Raw genomic sequence first — 19,074 nt, 5'->3', positions numbered from 1 at the left:
TAATTACTGGTCAGTGCAAATGTTTCCAAGTAAGTTACTGTCATCTTTCCTCAGAAGTCTTTCTTGGGTTTCATGCATGTATGTTATCACATTCAGGGTTTAACAGTCTGTTAACATTAACCTAGGACAGAGAGATCAGAGCATCGCTGTCCTTCCCACTTTCTTTTAGACCTTGAAGATAACTAATTTGCTTTTCCCTTTTTTTTCATAAGGTCTGGGTATGTGCCTGCAAATGAAACTAATGCAAAAATGTCAAGAAATCTGGGTATAGTTCTTAAGCTCAAGAATTATCCTGTTTGTGTAGTTACTTGTAACATCATCCTTTGGATTCTGTTGTTTCTTTCCTACCTTTAAAAGACTTTTGTCTCCATCACAGATGCAGAGGTGCTTATGAAGATTGCCTTGAAAACCTCTGAGAGCTATTTTCTTTAGCCACATTACTATTGAAATAGTATATCAGAAAGTTCATTATTGAGAGAAACAAGTGATCACTCATGCAGCACTAATTAATTTTTTCTTAACACTTCTAAATCTTTGTTTGCATGTTTCTCTCCCTTGTGTGGAAGGTTTTCTTTGGAGAAGGGCATACTTCATACTGCATCCTTGTTTCCTCTGGCTGTACCAAAAATTTTCCATAGGAAAATTTACTGTCTCCCTTGCAAGACTTGTGGAAAGACAGACCTCTTTTGCTGTATAGGAAATAATTTTTTCCCCATAATTTCTCATCTTTCTCCTCTGAGAAACCAAGAATTACAGACATAGGGCAGTTGTTTGATTTGATCAGTGACTTTTCTTAGAAGCTGAAGTCTAAACACAAATGACCTTTCAGTTGTTCACAGAACTTCTTAAAAGCTAGAAAACCAACCTTTCTCTAGCGACAGTGCAGCAAAGGGCCATGAGGATTAAAGAGCATCTCTCAGTCTCTGCTATGAGGAGAGGCTGAGAGAGCTGCATTGTTCAGTTTGGAGACAGCTCAGGGGGATATTGCAAATATCCAAAAATACCTGAATGAAGGGAACACAGAGCCAGGATCTTTCCAGTGGCGCCCAGTGACATAATCAGGGCCAGTGGGCAAAACCTAAAACCTGTGAGGTTTCCTCTGAACATCAGGGAACACTTTTTCATTGTGAGGTGACTGAGCACTGGCACAGGTTGCCCAGAGTGCAATTGGAGTCTTCATTCTTGGAAATATTAAAAAGCCACCTAGACATGGCCCTGGGCAACTGGTTCTACGTGGCCCCCCTTGAGCCTGGAGTTGGACCAGATGATCTCCAGAGGGCCCTTCCAACCTCACCCATCCTGTGACTGGAGCACTTCAGTCCTTTTTTGAAGTGAGTGGGGGTTTAGACAGGCATCAGTAGCTCTGACTCAAAAATAGCTCAAGTGTAGCAGCTGAGATAAGGACTATGCACAGCATCTCTGCAAAATATTGATTAGCTTTTCCTCTCTAGTCTAAGGAGAGGAGTGATGGTGTGGTTACCTTCTCTTGGAGGCGTTCAATAAGAGCAGCTAAATTAGCTTCACGGTTTTCTTTGATCTGTTCCATTTTCAGTATCAGCTTTTCCTCTGCCATTTTGCTGAAGTTATTGTTCTCCTCCAAAGCTTTCTGAAGCACTTCTCGCTCATGTTCTCTCTTCTCTGCCAGATGTTTCAGCACCTGGGCCTCCTGGGACTGGAAAGAGAGACACAGGCTGAGAAGAAATACTCATGTGGAGCAAACCATGTTGTCACGTTGCTGGGGAGCGTTGCCACAGGGCAACCATTCCCTGAGTGTGGAAACTGTGTGAAGTTTGCTGCCTTTTTTTAGAAAGGTCACTTTGTGACTGAACCAGGTTAGCCTTAGGTTTAGAAGCACTGGCCAAATGTGGGGCACACGCCTGAGGCAGCAGCAGCAGCAGCAGAGAAATGTCCAAAGCACTTCTGTTGACAAGGAATGCTGTTGTGCTGCTGCCCTGGCTCGCCTGCATTGCTGCAGTGGTTGCTCAACCTCTGACAGCTGCAGTCTCTTAGCTACACGCCTTTTATCTTCAGAGATAGGGACCTGGGGCTGAAGAAATGTACAGAGTTAAAAGGGACATTACTAATGCAGGACAGGTGCAATTTTCACCCAGGTTGGACTCTTCTTTAATGTGCTTGAAATGTCACTGATTAGGAAGGGGAAAACAGTGTTTTACTGCATAGAAAATAGCAAAAAAAATTTAGTTAATTTTTTTATTTTTCAAGGAAGATGAAAACTGCGAGTAGGAATTAAACAGATGCAGTCTATGCTTAATATTGTGTTCTTCCTTGAAAACTCACTTCTCAGAAGCATAAGCTTTGTTATGCATATTCAATCAAATTTCCAACAGGAAAACCACTAATCCTAGGAAAGAAGCCAAAAACTTGCAGCATTGGGCCCATTCTCCAGGCAAGTCTAGTTGAAAAGACAGTTATTTGGAAAGGATGAACAACATCATATGCTTTTGGATAAAATAAATGAGAGGCAGCATGAGAAGAAACAGAAAAACAGAGAATGAAATAGGATGCTGGGAGGCTAAATGTGTATTTCAGTGCTGATCCCAAGGCACTGTTGCCATTGTGATCCATAAAAATGAGTTAGTTTATGGCTTAAATTAAGGGTTTTAACCATTAATTACAATTAGTGGTAATGAAACCTTTAAAATTCTATCATGTGGCTTTAAATGGACTGAAAAAAGCTGCAATTCTTTTATATGAGCAAGACTCAACTAGGAGAAAACAAATATTTTAATGAAAGTAAGATATGCATAAACCCAAATGCTCTGACAGGGCAAATAAAGCAGATTCTAGAAAAGGCTGCAAAGGCAAGGCAGAACATCTTGCAGCAAGATGTTGGAGTAAAACACATCTGGCTTTGAAAGGCTCTAATGGCCTGCTTGAGATCAGGAGAGAGCCACTTCCTTCCTTCCTTATCACTTAATGAGTTTCACCCCTGGCCTGGCTGCAGGTACAGGCTCCTTTCTCAAACTGATCTCTGGAGCACCTGCTGGCAGGAATGGTCTTCTGGAAAGGCTGGTACCTCCCTGGGACTCTTCCTGGCTCCTCTCTCCCTTACAGCATATGCTGAAGAGATAATAGAGCAAGCATTTTTTATGTCTCTGACTCTGTTGTGCCAGATGGAAGATGTTGAATATGGGAACAAAACCCCTCAGATACATGAAGCCCAATGCAGAGGGAATTTCACTGGTGGAATATAGAAGAAGGATGAGCCAAAGACAAGTAGAGCTAGGCAAAAAAGGAATTTTGTAGAGCAATTAAAAAACATATAAGCCCCATAAGTTTAATAAAAATATCAACATTTTTAATAATAATATAATAAAAGTAGTTTATTTTGAAACAAAATGTTTGATTTCAGATACTTAGCATTTAACAGTTCTCAACCCTAGGTCAATTTACTAAGTGAAAAAGTTATTTTAAGAGATCTGATGCAACGTAAACCTGAAATAATTAAATATTTCCATCTCTCTTTCCCACTTGTGGACAAACCTGAGTGGCTCAGTTTGACTAGTGCTTCTAAAGTTATTCTGCATTTTTTGTTTAATTTACTATTCAACAGCAATCTCTCACAAGTCTGCTTTTGGAAAAGTTACAATCATTAAATTTTGTTTGCTGATATGAATTTTGTGAACCCTTTGCTTAAATGATCTAAAAGTAATGGATGATCTGGGAATGCATTTTTCTTCCTGTAGGGAGTTTGAATAGAAAAGACACCATCAGAGTAATTGTAATGTCCTTTTCCATGAAACATTGCAGAAGTGACTTGTTAATTTGAAAGGCTAACATTTGGTGGTGTTTAAATATGCATATATAATGAGTTATAAAATCAGACCTTTTCAGACTTGAAAAACAATTTTCAAGGACACAACCATGCACTAATAAAAAGTAAGATTTGGGCTGTGAAGATAAGATGCATTTTTTAAAAGAGCATTTGCTTTCAATGGAGGTAGCAAAATGCCATTGAGATTTTGAGGCACTTGCCCATTTTTCAAGATTTGTTTTCTTCATTCAAACCCTTTGCCTTCTGGAAAGACTTTTTACCATAAATCCTGGAGAAGAGTGAAAAATTAGATCTTCATATCAAAGTACATGCATTTCTGGATGCTGTGCTGGCAGACAGCACATTCAAAAGTAATTTGTCCTATAATTCATGATAATGAAAAAAATCCTTATCCTCTAATTCAGCATTTACTGGATGCAAATTGGGTTGGCACCAGAAAGAGACTGCTTGAAAGCTGAACCAGGCCTCAGGAAGTGACTGTAAACCCCTAATGTGATTTTCCTTTACAATATGTCCTTAATGGCACATTGTGACAAATTTTGAGACAGGAAAATCACCGGTGCCTAGGACTGGTTCAAAAGAAAGGAACCCCCCTCCCTGCCATGAAACATCCACAGGGTAGAATGTCATTTAGACTGATGTCCCTTCTCTAATGGCCTTGTACCCCAGCTGTCAGTCTGCCTGCTTCCCTGGTGTTCAGATCATTCTGAAATCCCCTTATGACAATTCTGGAAGGCGCCTGCTATGTGTTTGTACTGGATCGTCAAATTATTTTCTGTTTCCAACCCATTTGGCAAAAGAACTTGGCCACCCTGTCTGTTCAAAGTCTACTACACATCCAGAAATGGGTAAATGAATGACCATGGATACCCAGGGGAGCTGGGATTAATAGACTCCCTTTGTTGTTTGTCTTGGCTTTTAAATGGCTGTGTTTGGACTCACACAGCTCCACAGTGATGCAGGATTCCAACATACATAGGAGCTTTTTATTTGAAGTTTATTTTCAACACTGTTTGAAATGCTGGAAAGGATATTTTCAAATTTTTGATAGTTCTAACACAGTTGTATACTGCTTATGGTGTTTCTTATACAGATGTGGTGAGAAAATGAAAAAAAAAAGCCTGTAAACAAGGTGAAGGATAAAGAAGACTAATAAAGAGAGAAAAATATGAAATGGTGGAGGAAAAAAGCAATATTCAAGGGGGAATATTCAGAACACTTAAGTGTAACAAGGCATAACTAATGCAGCTCCAGCTGCAGCATCTAGTGTTACATCAGAGAATCAAAGCATCAAAGACTGTCTTGGACTGGAATGGACCTTAAAGATCATCCAGTTCTAACCCCTGCCATGGGCAGGTACATCTTCCTCTAGACCAGGTTGTGAAAAGCCCCATCCAACCTCATCTGGGGCACTTTGAGGGATGGGGCAGCTTCTCTGTGCAATCTGTGTCACTGCCTCACCCCCCACACATTAAAGAACTTTCTCCTACCATCTAATCTAAATCTCCCCTCTTTTAGTTTAAAACCATTCTTCCTTGTTCTATCACTATCTGTGCTTGGAAAAAATCACTTTCCTTCCATTTCACAAGCCTCCTTAAGGTACTAAGAGGCCACAAAATAATGTGGAGAAACAAAAATATTTATTTGTTAATGATTAAATATGGAGGGATAAAAATACTGGAGAATAGTCCTGGTACAGATACCTTTGCTCCAAGAATCATTCTGATGCGCTAAAAGTGCAGGCAAACCCCTGTGATGTGCATGTCATATTTATTTAAGGGATCATGTGCATCTTCACTTTTCAGAGATGAGTGGTCCAAAAGGAAATCTACATCTGGTACCTAGATGGCTGGAGATAGATGCAGACTACTAAACTCTCACTTCAGGAGCAAAATTAGTTATGGAAAAATTAGTTTGGAGTTACATTGTTTAATTATTACTCACATGAAGAAAGTTCTCCTTATCTGAGTAAGAGGTGCTTTATTTTCTCACATCTGTCTTTGTTGACAGAGATATCCAAATATTGAAGTAATTGATAGGGAGATAAAATTAATCCTTTATTGCTCTTAAACAAGAAATGGGTTCAGACAACTGCTTTTAAGCTGGAAATTTCAGCTTGAATGCATTCAACCTCAGATACCTTTATTTACTAGGGTGTCTGAGTGCTCCTCTTTCACAACACATTTGTTCACTGACTGGTTTTTGGTTTTTTTTACAATGCAGTTGTTCAGAATAAGCTGCAGTAATGTTGGTGTTCCTCAATACACTGTATCTAAGAGATGCTGTTAATGGACAGGTTGTGAAGACAGGAGGAAAGGCTCCTACTGCAATGTAAATGCCAAGGTGAAGCCTTGGTATGGGGACTCGAAGTACTGATGTTTTCAGTGGAAAGAACTGAGGCTGGGATTTTTCCATGTAAAAGCATGGGAATGGCCTCAAATTAGACTTCTCTCAAGAAATACCTATTTGGCAGGAGAGTCAGAGACATGTGATCTGTAAATATGGGTGAAGCTCTGCTTCTAGTGAAGCAAGATAAAGAAAAATTTTCCTTACATTTAGGTGGGGATTTCCTTTTTCAATGTATTTTTGTACAGGCTGCCAAACAACCTTTGGGATGTGGATTAAAATGAAAAAAAAAAAAAAGCCCATCCATGTTGTGATTCAAGAAAACTTTCTCTTTCTCAGCTGGCACAAAATTGCTTGTCTCATGGCTTGACCTGTGGGGGTGAACAAGGCATGATGGGGGCATGCAAGAAGTAACACCTGAGCCTCTGCCCTCGTGGTCTGCTGCAGTTTGAGGCCTGGCATTATAAAGTGAATGAAGATCAATGTCAAATTGTCTGATGGTTGTTCATTAGTGGCAGAGCCCATGGCAGAGTGGGGAGACAATGTTTGCCAGCATTGGGATGTCTGCTCCTGGCTCCATGTGCTCCGAGACAGACCCTGGTGCCTAATACCAAATCCTCTCCTTGTTGGTAGCAAACATCTTCCTACAGGCCCATATTCCATAGGCTAATGTGGGGTTTTGTATGAGGAACTGTGAAGTTTCTTGGAATTCTTGCTATCTTTGGTTACTTAGGAGTGAACCACTGTGTATTGACACACTATGGTGTAAATCAAAATGTGACAGAAACATCTGGTTTTGCTGCTGATTACACCTATTACTTGGAAAAATGCTTTACATGGAAAAATGCTTCATGCTGTGTTACTTCTTCACAGAAGCAAAGCTGAGGGCCAGCAGCAATAGAAAGGGAGATGAATAGATGGGCAAGACAGGAGACATATGTCTTGGGCACTGGCATTCCCATTCCCTTAAAATTTGGTGGGAAAGGGTAACAGAAATGAGATGGAAGAAAAAAAGCTCCATTTTGACAGGGAAGGAGCACATCCCTTCTCTTCCTGTCACTTGGAGCTGCAGTTCTGTAGGTGCCATGCAATGTCCAGGGAGGAACATCTGTCCCCCAGCTCTGCTGCCTTTCCTGCCCTCCCCCAGCAGCCTCCTGTGCAGAGCAGTAAACATGGGTGGCCAAAGCAGAGATGGGTTAAGAGCACCAAGAGCCACCTCTGGGCAGGCTCAAAGGGGCTGGCTCAAAGGGGCAGTGAGTTGGATGCTGAAGCCCAGCACTGAGTGTGGTCCTGATGCTGGCAGAGGTGCCCTGGGCTGGCTGCTGCTGTGGGGGGCACAGTGAGCCCAGCCCAGCCCAGGGACAGCAGGCTTGTCTTGTGGCATTTCATTGCAACAGCATTGAAAACCCAGCTAGAAGTCTATATCCAACAGCATGAAAGTAAAAAAAAAAAAAACAACCAAACTGTTTGCCTGCATTCTTTGTCACAGTAAGCTCTAGGGATAAGCTCGATTCAGTTTCATCCCAATACAAAGCCATTAAAAGGATTTAATTACATACAATTTCTCGTCTATAATCCGAGATTTAGAAGAAATGCACATTGCTTTAGTGTTTCTTTTTTATGCTGCTAAGTAAATTGAACATAGGCAATAAAACCAAATAATTTGACATATGCCCCTTGAAGTCTCTACACCACTAATAATAACAGCTGAACATTCAAGGCCAATGGGTAAAAACTGATAAATGTTAAATATTCTGTAAGAAAAACTTCTGCTGCATACAATGTCACAGTGCTCTAATTTCTTAACTGAGAAGGATGAAAAGATCTTTCTGATTATCCACCAAGGTAGGAAAATAAAGCACACGTATGCCAAAAAAAAAAAAAAAAAGGATAATAATGACATGCTGTAAAGAGGATTCTATAAATGGAAAGGACTAATCTGTAACTAGCCCAAATGGGCTTTGCTGTGTAATGCAAAAAATAAAAAATGCCTCAGGTGAAACTCTCTGAGAGTATGAGGTCATGACTGTCAGGTGAGGTAGAGAAAAAATGGGAGAAAAGGAAAGGAGTCCTGTAAAAGCTTACAAGGAAATAAACAAGAATGGCAAACTGGGAAAAGCCTAAGCAGGACAGTGCTGAAGTGCATGTATTGCTCAAGATAGTCTCATGAGTTTGAAAATTTATTAATGAGCACTGCCTAATTAACAGAGCAAAACCTAATTCCTAAGCAGTGTAAAATTCGTTAGCAACTTGTTTTCCAAGAAGGCAATTCTCATCCATTAGTTATACTTGATTTGAGTTAAAATTGTGATCTAGAATGGCCACGCCTGGCAGCTTTGTACATAGATTGAAAAATATGATAACAACAGCCATGCTGGCTTTTGGAAAAAGTCTGCCTGGTTTGTCTAGCAGCAGAAAGTGGAAGAAGATGCTGAGGGAAACCCTGGATGAAGTCAAACAAATCTCTTTCATCAGTCAGCAAGTTCCATATTTCCTGAGTCACAAGTTCCATTCACATAATAATTTCCTACAAGGTAGTGCTCTCAATTTTGCTATTATATTTTTGAACTAAATAACATTTTAATAGCCTCTAAACAGTCTGTGATAACAAGTATATCTTAAATAAACAACACATGAAAATATGATTACTTTTTGAAATTTCTGTCTGATGATTTCTTTGAATGTTTTGTCCCGTTTGGATTGTGTGAAATAGAATATAATTGTTCCTATTCATCTTCTCATTACCATTCATGACTTTGTAGACTTCTATTTTATCTTTCATCTGTTGTCTCTTTCCAAGCTGAAAAGTGGACTGTTTAATTTATATTCTTATGGAAGACTTTCTATTCCTCTAATTGCTTTTTTATCCTTCTTTGCACTAGGCGTTTTTTGGGGTAAAAACAAAATCATTAGTTAAGATGTGAGAACACCAGGGATTTTAACAGTGATGTAAAGAAACATTTTGCTCTGTTCTTTGTTCCTTTCCCAGCAATTTCTGCTGCAATGCTAATGTGGAGGATCTTGTCTATTAAAAGAACTCAGTTATATGTTCATTCAAAATGAATATAGTATCAAGGGGAAGAAATGGCAGGTGTCTGTATTGCTATCACAGATCGCCAATCTATTGCATGATGAGTTTTTCTTTAGGAAGAAATGAACAGTAATGAAATCAATGGAATGAAATCTCTGAAACAATCAATTTGTATTTTCCACCAAGTTTATGCATAATATCAGGCCTTTTATTGCTGTCATTTCATTCCTTGTTTGTATCTCTACTCGAGCATTTGTACTCTGCACACAGGAACTTCACAGACTGAGTTTTTGGGGAATATCATAACTTGGATGAGTGAGAGCTCACTCCTCTCCACAGGTGCTAGTGCAAATAGAAATTCCTTGGATATACAGTCATGTCCTCTTACTGAAATAATGCTCTGGCAGAAATATTTGTTTGAAAGAAGTGATAGTGCTAATGAGTGTGTGCTGTAACCACAGAGTCACTGTTAGCAAGCCAGCAAAAATGACAGGAGTAGCAGCACTGCAGTAATCATCTAGATGAATTGTTCAAATTAGTGAGGTCCAGAACAGTCAGGTTTCACTGCAAATCCAAACTAAGTGTGGGTTTTAAAGCCCTGTCAGTAATCCAGATCTACTGACTTCAGCAGACATGTAACAAACCACACCCCAGAGTTATCATTTCCTCGAGGTTCTCGGCCGTGACCCTGATCTGGTCTGACAGGAGTGAAAGAGAATGGAATTGCTTTTCCTGGATCTGATCCATGTGCTATCTGTGGCACTGATGCTGTACCTGAACTTCTGTATACATTTTTGACAACATCAGGAAAAGTTGTGTTGACAGCAATTTCAGCAAGAAATCACATTGTTTAAAAGACAAATAAAAGGCTTAAGAGACATAAAAGCTTGTTTCATTTTCAGAAACCCTCTACAAGGAACTCCATGGGCAGGTAGAAGGGGTTTCTAATGCCTATTTACTGTGCAAGCTGATTTGCCACAAAATAACATTGATCTCCTGGGTGAAGGACACAAAAAGCCCTAAGACCCTAGAGCTTCTGTGGCTCTCCTTTTGTGTATCAGCAAAACCAAACATGAATTAACCAGGACAATATATATCAATTTTAATTTTTCTGTGGTCATTGCTGCCAGTCATGACTTTTCCAAAATGGTGCAACACTGCACTAATGCTGTGTGTATATAAAACACTGATAATTTCCAGACTGGCAATTCAGGCTGGCTATGGTGAGTGTCCCATTGTCATCTTCTGACTTATCTGATCTGAACTTTGTCTTTTTCTCTTTGTAAAAACTAAAAAGAAAAAGCAGCCTGATTTAGCTCTGACTTAGAGAAAAGGAAGACCTCTTCAACATATCAGTCATGATGATAGGCAAATAAGCAGTTAATGAGTATTTCCAGCTGCCTTTGTGCCAACCTTTGTGAGAAATGTGTAACAACTCTTCCAAATGCCTTGTGACTAACTCAGTGATTACAAAACACAGCTTTACCATTGTGGGTAGGATCATAAAGAGGGGAAGTCTTAGTCTTCCTCGTGCAAAACCCTTTAAAGCCATTTTCCATCACTACCGAAACTGCTAGAAATGCCTCTTAGCATCCGTGCTATGCTAGTGTCTTCATTCAAGTGTATGTGAATGATCCAAACTCACTCTATTCAGGGTGCTCCTCTATATTGCATAAATAACACATTTTAGCTGCCTTATGCTACAAGGAGTCAAGATCTGGTAGCACAGAGAGTATCTGCTTGAATTGCAGATGTACCTCCTAAACTCAGACCCATAACTGCCCTGGTTTTGAGCAACTATTACAGATGCCCTGAATGAAGCATTAGTTATGCTCACATTGTAAGCAAGTGCATTTGAGCCCACTTGGCCCCTGTCTGAAGCTATGTCTATTTTGTGATGCATGCTGCCCCAGCATTGAAACCAGTGAGGCTTGCTTGCAAGCTGCTGAAGGACAATGAACTCATTCATTCCTATAACTATCTTTATATTGATGGTTTTTGTCCATGCAGGCTACCACGAGTCAGTGATGGAAATGGAAAACACACAGATAGGAAACTAGACTGCTATTCTGTACACTATATGATGTCTAATTACTAACATATTTTTTTTTTAAGGAAAGATACCTTTCTCCTCTCCTCTGCAGCCTCCAGCTTTTTCTGGATCTCCTCAAGAGAGAGTTCTTTCTTCTTTGGAGAAGCTAAAGTTCGTGGTGCTTCTGAGACTGGAGATGGCGGCTTTAGGATCAGTTCAAAGGCCTGGCCTGAGGCACGTTTGTTGATTTGTTTCACTTCCATGTCTGCACAATAAGGTAGGAAATTGTAAGTCCTTCAATACACCAGCAGTATTCAGGAGAGAAGCAGCACTGATATCAGAGTAGGATCAGAAGCACAGACAAATGATTTAGCATCGTTGCCTTGGGCATTTTAAATGCAATGGCAGATTATGGGCTGAAAACTGTTCTCAGGAGTACATTCCATTTTATCTGTAATAGATTAATTATACCTTAATCTCATAAAGATAAAAATTTACAGCAATTTTGGATGCTTATTGGGGTTCTGTGCCATTTCACACCCCCTGCAAGCAATGCCCAAGCTGGTTAATTTTTCATGTTTTCTTCATTTTCTTGGGAATTATGCCAGCTATGAAGGGCTGTAATTCTCAAATGGGGAGTAGGGAAAGAACAGCTCAGAACGAGAGTGCTATCATCAAAAGTTTAGTTAGCTCCTATTAGGAACAATATCCAGCATCATGGCTACTGCACACTCCACAGAAAGTAATAGTCCAAACCAGCAATTAAATTGTTAAATCAGCAAAATATTCGCCAACTAACACCATGGACTAGGAGGAGAACTGAGTCATTTCCCAGCACTAGCACATTTTCTGACCTGCAGGATGCTTTCCAGTAAACATCACTCACCATCATATTTGTAGATGTTCATGTTGCGAGGTTCCGGGTAAAAACAGGAGCAGATCAGGGAGAGCATGGACAGCTCCTTCATCTTTTCCTTGTAAGCTGAAAGGAGAGATCTTGTTAGCATGCTTCACTTCCCCAGCTCCTCCTCTGTGAATCTTGAGATGAGTGGTTAGGGACCAGAAAGCCTACTCCATCATCCACCTGGCAGATTTCTCTAGAATATTTGTTTTCAACTATTTCTTCTCAACATTGAACCTTTATCAAATCACAAATGAGATGCTCAGAACTGGCTTCTGGTCCTCTACATGACCTCAGCCCTGGCCATAATGCAGGCAGTCCTCTCTGATTTATAAAAAGTGAATTTGGCTACCAGGAAATGCATTTAGCATTGGAAGAGTGCCATGACTCCACTCTCCCCTGGCAGGTGGAGAGACACGAAGCTCTTACAGTTTCTCTGACGTATCCAAATGCAATTGAGAGCAGCTATGGAAAGCTGGCCATATATCGCCATAGGCTAAAGACATTATTTTGCAAACGAAAATGTCATCCAGAAAATTAAAAATAAAACCAGAAATGAGGATACATTTATCAAACCATTTGCATAATGTCCTTAATATGCTTAACTACCTGAAACAAAACTTTTCATTCCCCACTTGCTGGCCAAAATATGTGGCTTTCATGCTCAGGTCTAGTCTATATTAGCTGATGCCATTAATACCCTTGTAATTTACCTTTATGGTGCTATCTTTGCTGCATTTATAATGCCTGTAAGCCCCAGTCATTAACTGAGGAGGCACTGGTCTAAAAATGGTCATAGCAATACATAATCATTATGCAGTGAGCACTGTGCTCACCCTTCCCAATTGCCTGTAAGAAAGAAAACAGTCTCATACTTTGTCACTTGGCAAGACAATGACAGAGCCCAGACTGGAGCTGGCTCCCCTGGGTCCTGGGGCAGTACCCTGCCCACTGCCCACATTCCAAAACACATGGATGTTAAGGCAGGGTGCTTCAAAATTTATCTTGGCACACACAAATCCCTGCTATAACCAAAATCATATCTACAGAGGCAGACACTCATTTGCTGCCAGCATGGGAAAACATGGCTTAAAATATGTGTGACTCAAAGTATTGTATTTAACAGATTAGACCAAATTAGCCCTTGTTGTTGCTAAAGGAAAATCAGATGGTCCTTGGATCTTCAAACTGTGCATACAAATGAAATTCTCAATCAGCCTTTCTGACGGATGCTCTTGTGGTTTTTGATTTTGCTTTTCCTGCTCAGAAAGAAGCCTAAGATTGATAATGAGGGCTTGAGAGCCTTTGGGTGCTGCTCAGTATGGTGGTATTTAAATAATCCACGGTTCAAGAAAAAATTTCTAGCTGCCAGTAAAGGATTAGATAATCTAATTAAGCTTTGCACGAGGACCTCTTGTGCAATCATGTACCGTGTATAACTCACCTAAAGGAGATAGAGCTTTTCAGAAACCATTGGTAAAGGACAGGATTTGAGGTTAAGAAGGCACTGAAGACTTTGCTTTCAGTGAACTTAGGCTGTCATGGAAGCTCGGCCTTGACATGATTTTGGTTTGAAACCTAAGTACCAACTTGCAAGGGATAACTCAAAAATCTTCTGAAGAGAAAAATCATGTGTGGCATTCACATGCCCTCTGAAAAGAATGACAAAAACAATTCTTATCTCATTTACTGCTCCTGTGTTTGTGTGCAAGTGGAATGTATTCTGGAGCTTGTTTACCCGAGGTGACCAATTAGACCCACGAGTGTGAGTTGGGACTCTCAAACAGAGACTCATGAGTTTTTCAGTTTAGTAGTTAGAAGTCAGGCAGTAAGTATGATGCAGTATAGTATCTCTTTTTAATATAGTATAATGTAATATAATATGGTTTTAATGAAGTGAACGTTCAGCATTCCAAAGCCATAGAGTCAGATACCAGTCATTTCCCAGACACTGAGAGCTCCCTAATTTTACTATTATCATGTCCATCTGATGTATGCTGAATTATGAATAATGATAAACATAATGAATTGGTCACTTAGACCTCCATCCAACAAGCACAAGGTGTGGTGTGGTTTTACAGAGGTTTCCATGAGGAGGGCTTGCCTAGCCAGCAGCACTGGAATTGCATTCTTCCCAGCAGCAAGATTGTGGAGTGGCTGCACATCAAACCCTGGCAGGCTGCTAAACACAGAGAAAATGCACACTGGGCTGTGTGTTAAAGACATGGCCATTGATGATACAAGCAGAATCTTGTACAAGATCTGCTGAATCACAGCTAAAATGTATATCTTGAAATATCTTTGTAGAAAAAGGCATGCAAAGCAGCATCCTAGGAATCTTGCCTTTTGGAGCGTTTGTTAATATTTTTTATCTTTGCTTGACATTGAATGTGTTTTGCTTCCTAACAGCATTTTAAATGATTAGAGAAGGGTGGTTTTTTCCCCCGCTTGCCATCTGCAAAACACAGCAGGAGAAAGATAAGAACATGCCCAGCTCTCTTTCCTTCAGTACAATAGCTGCACTGAAAGCATGCTGGCAAAATCATTGTCTTAATTCATTCTGGCCACTGGCAGAATTAAGATGACTTTCCATCCTTCACAAGAATTACTTTTTGGTTTTTTGTGGTATTGATTTAGTCTGCACTTGCCCTAGAGACTCCTTCAACTGTAGCTGGAACTTGGCTTAAATACTCCCAGAGGTTCTGAAGGCTTCTGCAGCCCTGGGAACCAAACAACCTTCCATGGTGGCAAACACTGGTTTTCCTGTTGTAGACTTAAGGGCTGAGGGTGTCAAAGGACCTGAAGAGGCACATACTTCCCCTGGTGTCCAGCACCAACATTGTGATGACCTGTCCCCCTTGATCAGGCTCAGCTCTGAGTAGCAGAGCTCTCTTTTCCTGAAACATTTCAGCTCTCTTTTCCTGAAACATTTCCTTAAAACACATGAAAAAATCTGAGAGCAGTAATGTTAGCCCAATTGGTGGTCAGATTAAAATGGCTGAATTAAAATGGTTGGATTAAAAACCCATGTCACACAGGTTAGACAGGAAAATAACTGTACTTTCCCAAATCCCAAGGGTTGGTGTTTTAGCAATGGAAGCCTGTTATCTCAAGAAGGTTTTCTGTTAAGAAAGCAGCACACACAGACTACACGACCAAGGGCAGAGCCTTTCTGCAATCTGCACAGGACCTCTTGTGTAACCTGAAAGAGGCACAAAAATTACCTGCCTCATAGTGGAGCTCTTCAAAACCCTTGAAGACCAGCAGTGATTGCAATGAAGTTTATTTTCTAAATGTGTTTCCACTGGCTTTCTAATTATATCCCTCCTTGTGCAGTCATGTAGGCTACATATCATTCCATTAACTGTGCAAGTTAAATGAAGGAGAGTAAATGATGGGAATTGTAATACTACAAAAGCTTTGAAAGGGAAATTGCTAGGCAAGAACAATGTTGACAAAAGATGGCAACAGAATCTTTTTAGTTATATGCAGCAAGATCTAAATGTTTATATGCATTAAGAACACTGATTTTTGCAAAGACCAGAAGAGAATTCAGTATTAGCATTTCTTGTAGTTTTGCTGTGAATATACTAGTATTCATAGGTCTTAAATTCTGAAACTGTGTGATTATTCCAGAACTTCATCTACTTTTTAAGAATAAACTCCTCATATTCAGAGTTGCAGAGAAAACCTTAGAAATACGATCAAATGCCCCTAAATGTTTGACAGCTTCAAAAGAAAATAAACTCAGATGGCTTTGAAAATCAAAAAAGCCTGATTTTCTTTTTTTTTCTGAAAAAGTCCCAAAGGTATCTTAATATTATTGTTTCAAACCAACCTCACCCTTTTCTCAAACTTTTGAAATTATTTTCAACAGCTGTATTTGGAAACTGTGAAACAACTCCCTCTGTTGGGTGAACATCCGTGCTCTTCCTTTTTGGGCTCTACTTGCTAGTCCGGGTAAGATCTTCAGGGGCCTTTTAAGGGCTCCAGTCCTTCAACTGCATGAGCAAGAAGGGAAGGACAGCAGGAAACAATTCTAATGATTTCATGCCCATGTTGTATAATTTTGGAGATCTTTTCTTGAGGCTAGTCTGGTCCCACGGTCTGAACAACCATTCGAGCCTGGGGCACAGTGGATATACTGCTAATACTCACCTCCCAGTTTCAGCACCTAAACTTGTTTGTGCTCCAAGATTGCTCTGATGTGTGAACCAAAGCGTGGTCAGCTGGGGTGTTTTGATGGTCCTCTTTGAAGATGCTCTACTGATCTCAAATAATATGTTTATTCAGATATATTATATATTTTTCTGCTAATGGCAGAACAGGGCTGCATCCATTGCCAGTCCTGCAGCTCACTTGCCCAATGAATGAAACTGCTAAGGTGGAGTGCTATGGCTGTCATTAGAAGTCAGCAACCATTTATTTACATTTACTGCTGGGAGAAATAGGAGGGTTAAGGAAAGCACTGCTAAACCCTTACTGTCTATCCTCATCTGCTTTCCAATAGCTATAAGGAATTTTTTACAGTTTACACCGTAAAATGAAAATTTGTCCTGACTGACAGGCCACAGGCAATTTGGGTCACATTTTGTTCCTTGGCAAAGCACAGCTCAGACAGATTGCTGTGTCACAGCAGAGACCATTATTCATATGCAAGACTATTTTTAACATGTAAAGGGAGAGAGAAAAGTGTTAATGTGACTTATAATTAACATCTGATATAGGCAAATGTGTTGATTATTTTTGCCTTACTGAATTTCGTCCACATATAAGAAATGTATTTTATACACACAATAATATGTATAAATATTAATCACATACATTAATATGTATGTATCATATACATTAATTAGTAATGTTACTGTATTTTGACATTTCAAGTACCACTTGCCAACTCATTCTTGAAGATCTGCACACCTGGAAGGAAGAGGAAACTGGAGCATTGCCCATGGTCCGAGTGTGGAACCCATAACGCAGCTCAGCCCTGTACTCCCTTGCCAGGAGCCTGTGTGACAGTTGCCCTTCTGAGACTGCACTGAAATTCTGTTTAGTTTTCTCCTCTGGCAGACACTGAAGCATTAAGATGTAGGATTAAGCATGACATGCAGATAGAGAGGAACTATCACGCCCATCCTTCTTATGGATTTCTGATGGATGTTATTGACAACGTGGTTTGTTACAAATGTCATTTTGGTAATGCTCCCTCTGGGGTGCTAGAGCTTTTGGTTTGTCAAGGCAATGCTTTAAATCATATAATTTTGTGAACACCAACAGCCACAATCTGTTGAGCAGTAATTTACAATTTTGTTTCTACTAATCCATTTTAGTAATGTGCAGCATCCCTTTCTGCCAAACAAGATGACATTATACAATCCCAGCTGTATTGTTTCTCCTAGCTGGTGGGGTATTTGAAGAAAGTTACATGATGAGTGCTGCTAAAGTGGTGGCTAGTACTGGGACAATCACAGGGGCCTGGGAGAATTAGAATTCAAGACGGGGCACGAGTAGTACAGATTCTAGGTATCATTTAGTTTTTAGCATATCTGAGATCTATTAGCCTGGGATTCACTTTAATTAAGGCTGGCCATTATTTAAGAGAGCTACTTTGCAGAAATCATGAAGGTTTATTTTTCAGTCATGGGAGAGATTAGCTCTACCAGAGAATGATGGCCCCATTCAGATGTCTGAAGTTAAACAAATTAGGTTGTCTTAAGACCAGCAAATCTATCTTCAATGTCAGGAAGCCTAAGGATGTTTATAGGTTTACAGAGTCACAAGTGATGGAGAAAACGAAAGCAAAAGCCCCTGCAGTAAATATATCTTATCCACCACTTATGCTCAGCCATGAGGGACATCTCATTTTGGTGGTTCACATTGGTGGGGCTCATTTTGTTACTCTCTGAATGCAAAACGCTGCCCACCAGAGTATTAGGCTGAGTCCATCTCACAACCTTATGCATATGTGTGCTTTTCCAGTTTATTGTTATTTTTTCCAACAAAAATAAAGTAGCTTTACAGTTTTAATGCCCTACAGTGCTCGCCTGCTTCACTGTAGGGAAAGGTGGCACAGGACTCCCACTCACCTGGGGCCATTCTTTGGGGACCAAGTCTTTAAAATTTCACTCTAATATACTGCAATGCAGGTTAAGATAGAGATAAGAATAGGGTTTTGGTTTTGTCCCCTGTCCCTGATTTCTTTTGCTATTTCTATATCTAGACAATAGAATAAGCAGGTACTATGAAAAAGTAACAAGAAACAGAAAACAAGCAAAACAAAAAGCTAACCAGTGAGTTTCCTCTGTCAACTGTGGCTCTAGAATTTCCTACAATATGCCCAGAAAATGAGAAAGAAAGAACTTGAGACAGCTCTAATCTGCCTTTGTGGCAACTGGGAGTTAAAAAAAAAAGTTTTAGGCATTAATTTCTGTAACCCTCAATAATGTTCCTGGGTTTTGGCAGAAATATAATTTATTTTAGTCTCCTAACAAAAGTCTTTAAAATGGTTTGGGAGAGAATGGAGCATTAGTGTCATCCATAAAAGCACAGAGTGTCTGTGAAATCAGGGATCACTGTAGCATCAGTTCTTAAAATACACAAAAAAACAAATGCAAGCAGCAGATTTGACCTTCAGCTTCTTATTAAGACTGTGTCAGATTGTACCACTGAACCCTGTCCTTGAGTGCAAGGCCTGGCACACCATTTCCACAGCATAAGTTAGGTTACAGCACAGGATCTGGCTGGAAAACCCATCCCATGGAATACACAAGAAGCTGTTTGCTTATGGACACACTGTCCAGTAATGGTTTTCTTGAATTCTGGTGCGGGGATATAAATGCATGCAAACATGCAGATTGGAGAGTGGCACAAGTCTCATTAAAAATTGCTCCTAATTTTGCAACCTAATCTATCACTGATCATGTCTTTGGTTTTTACTTGCTGTATGTGGTGAGAGTCAAATATCTTTG

At 40.0% G+C, this 19,074-nt stretch overlaps 1 protein-coding gene across 1 annotated transcript in view; it reads right to left on the bottom strand.

The window, feature by feature from the left end:
- The window catches only part of STMN2 (stathmin 2), a 39,402-nt gene that overhangs the window by 2,208 nt on the left and 18,120 nt on the right, over window positions 1-19,074 (bottom strand). Inside the window, exons 2-4 of the mRNA XM_009086240.3 lie at window positions 12,092-12,187; window positions 11,298-11,470; window positions 1,481-1,672 (exon numbers count right to left, since the gene is read on the bottom strand). Coding sequence (XP_009084488.1) covers window positions 1,481-1,672; window positions 11,298-11,470; window positions 12,092-12,187 — 461 coding nt within the window. The remainder of the gene's footprint in view (window positions 1-1,480; window positions 1,673-11,297; window positions 11,471-12,091; window positions 12,188-19,074) is intronic.

This window comes from Serinus canaria, chromosome 2 (assembly GCF_022539315.1).
Source record: "Serinus canaria isolate serCan28SL12 chromosome 2, serCan2020, whole genome shotgun sequence".
NCBI lineage: Eukaryota > Metazoa > Chordata > Aves > Passeriformes > Fringillidae > Serinus > Serinus canaria.
The sequence above is the reverse complement of the archived record's forward strand: the minus strand, read 5'-3'. Positions and strand labels throughout refer to the sequence as shown.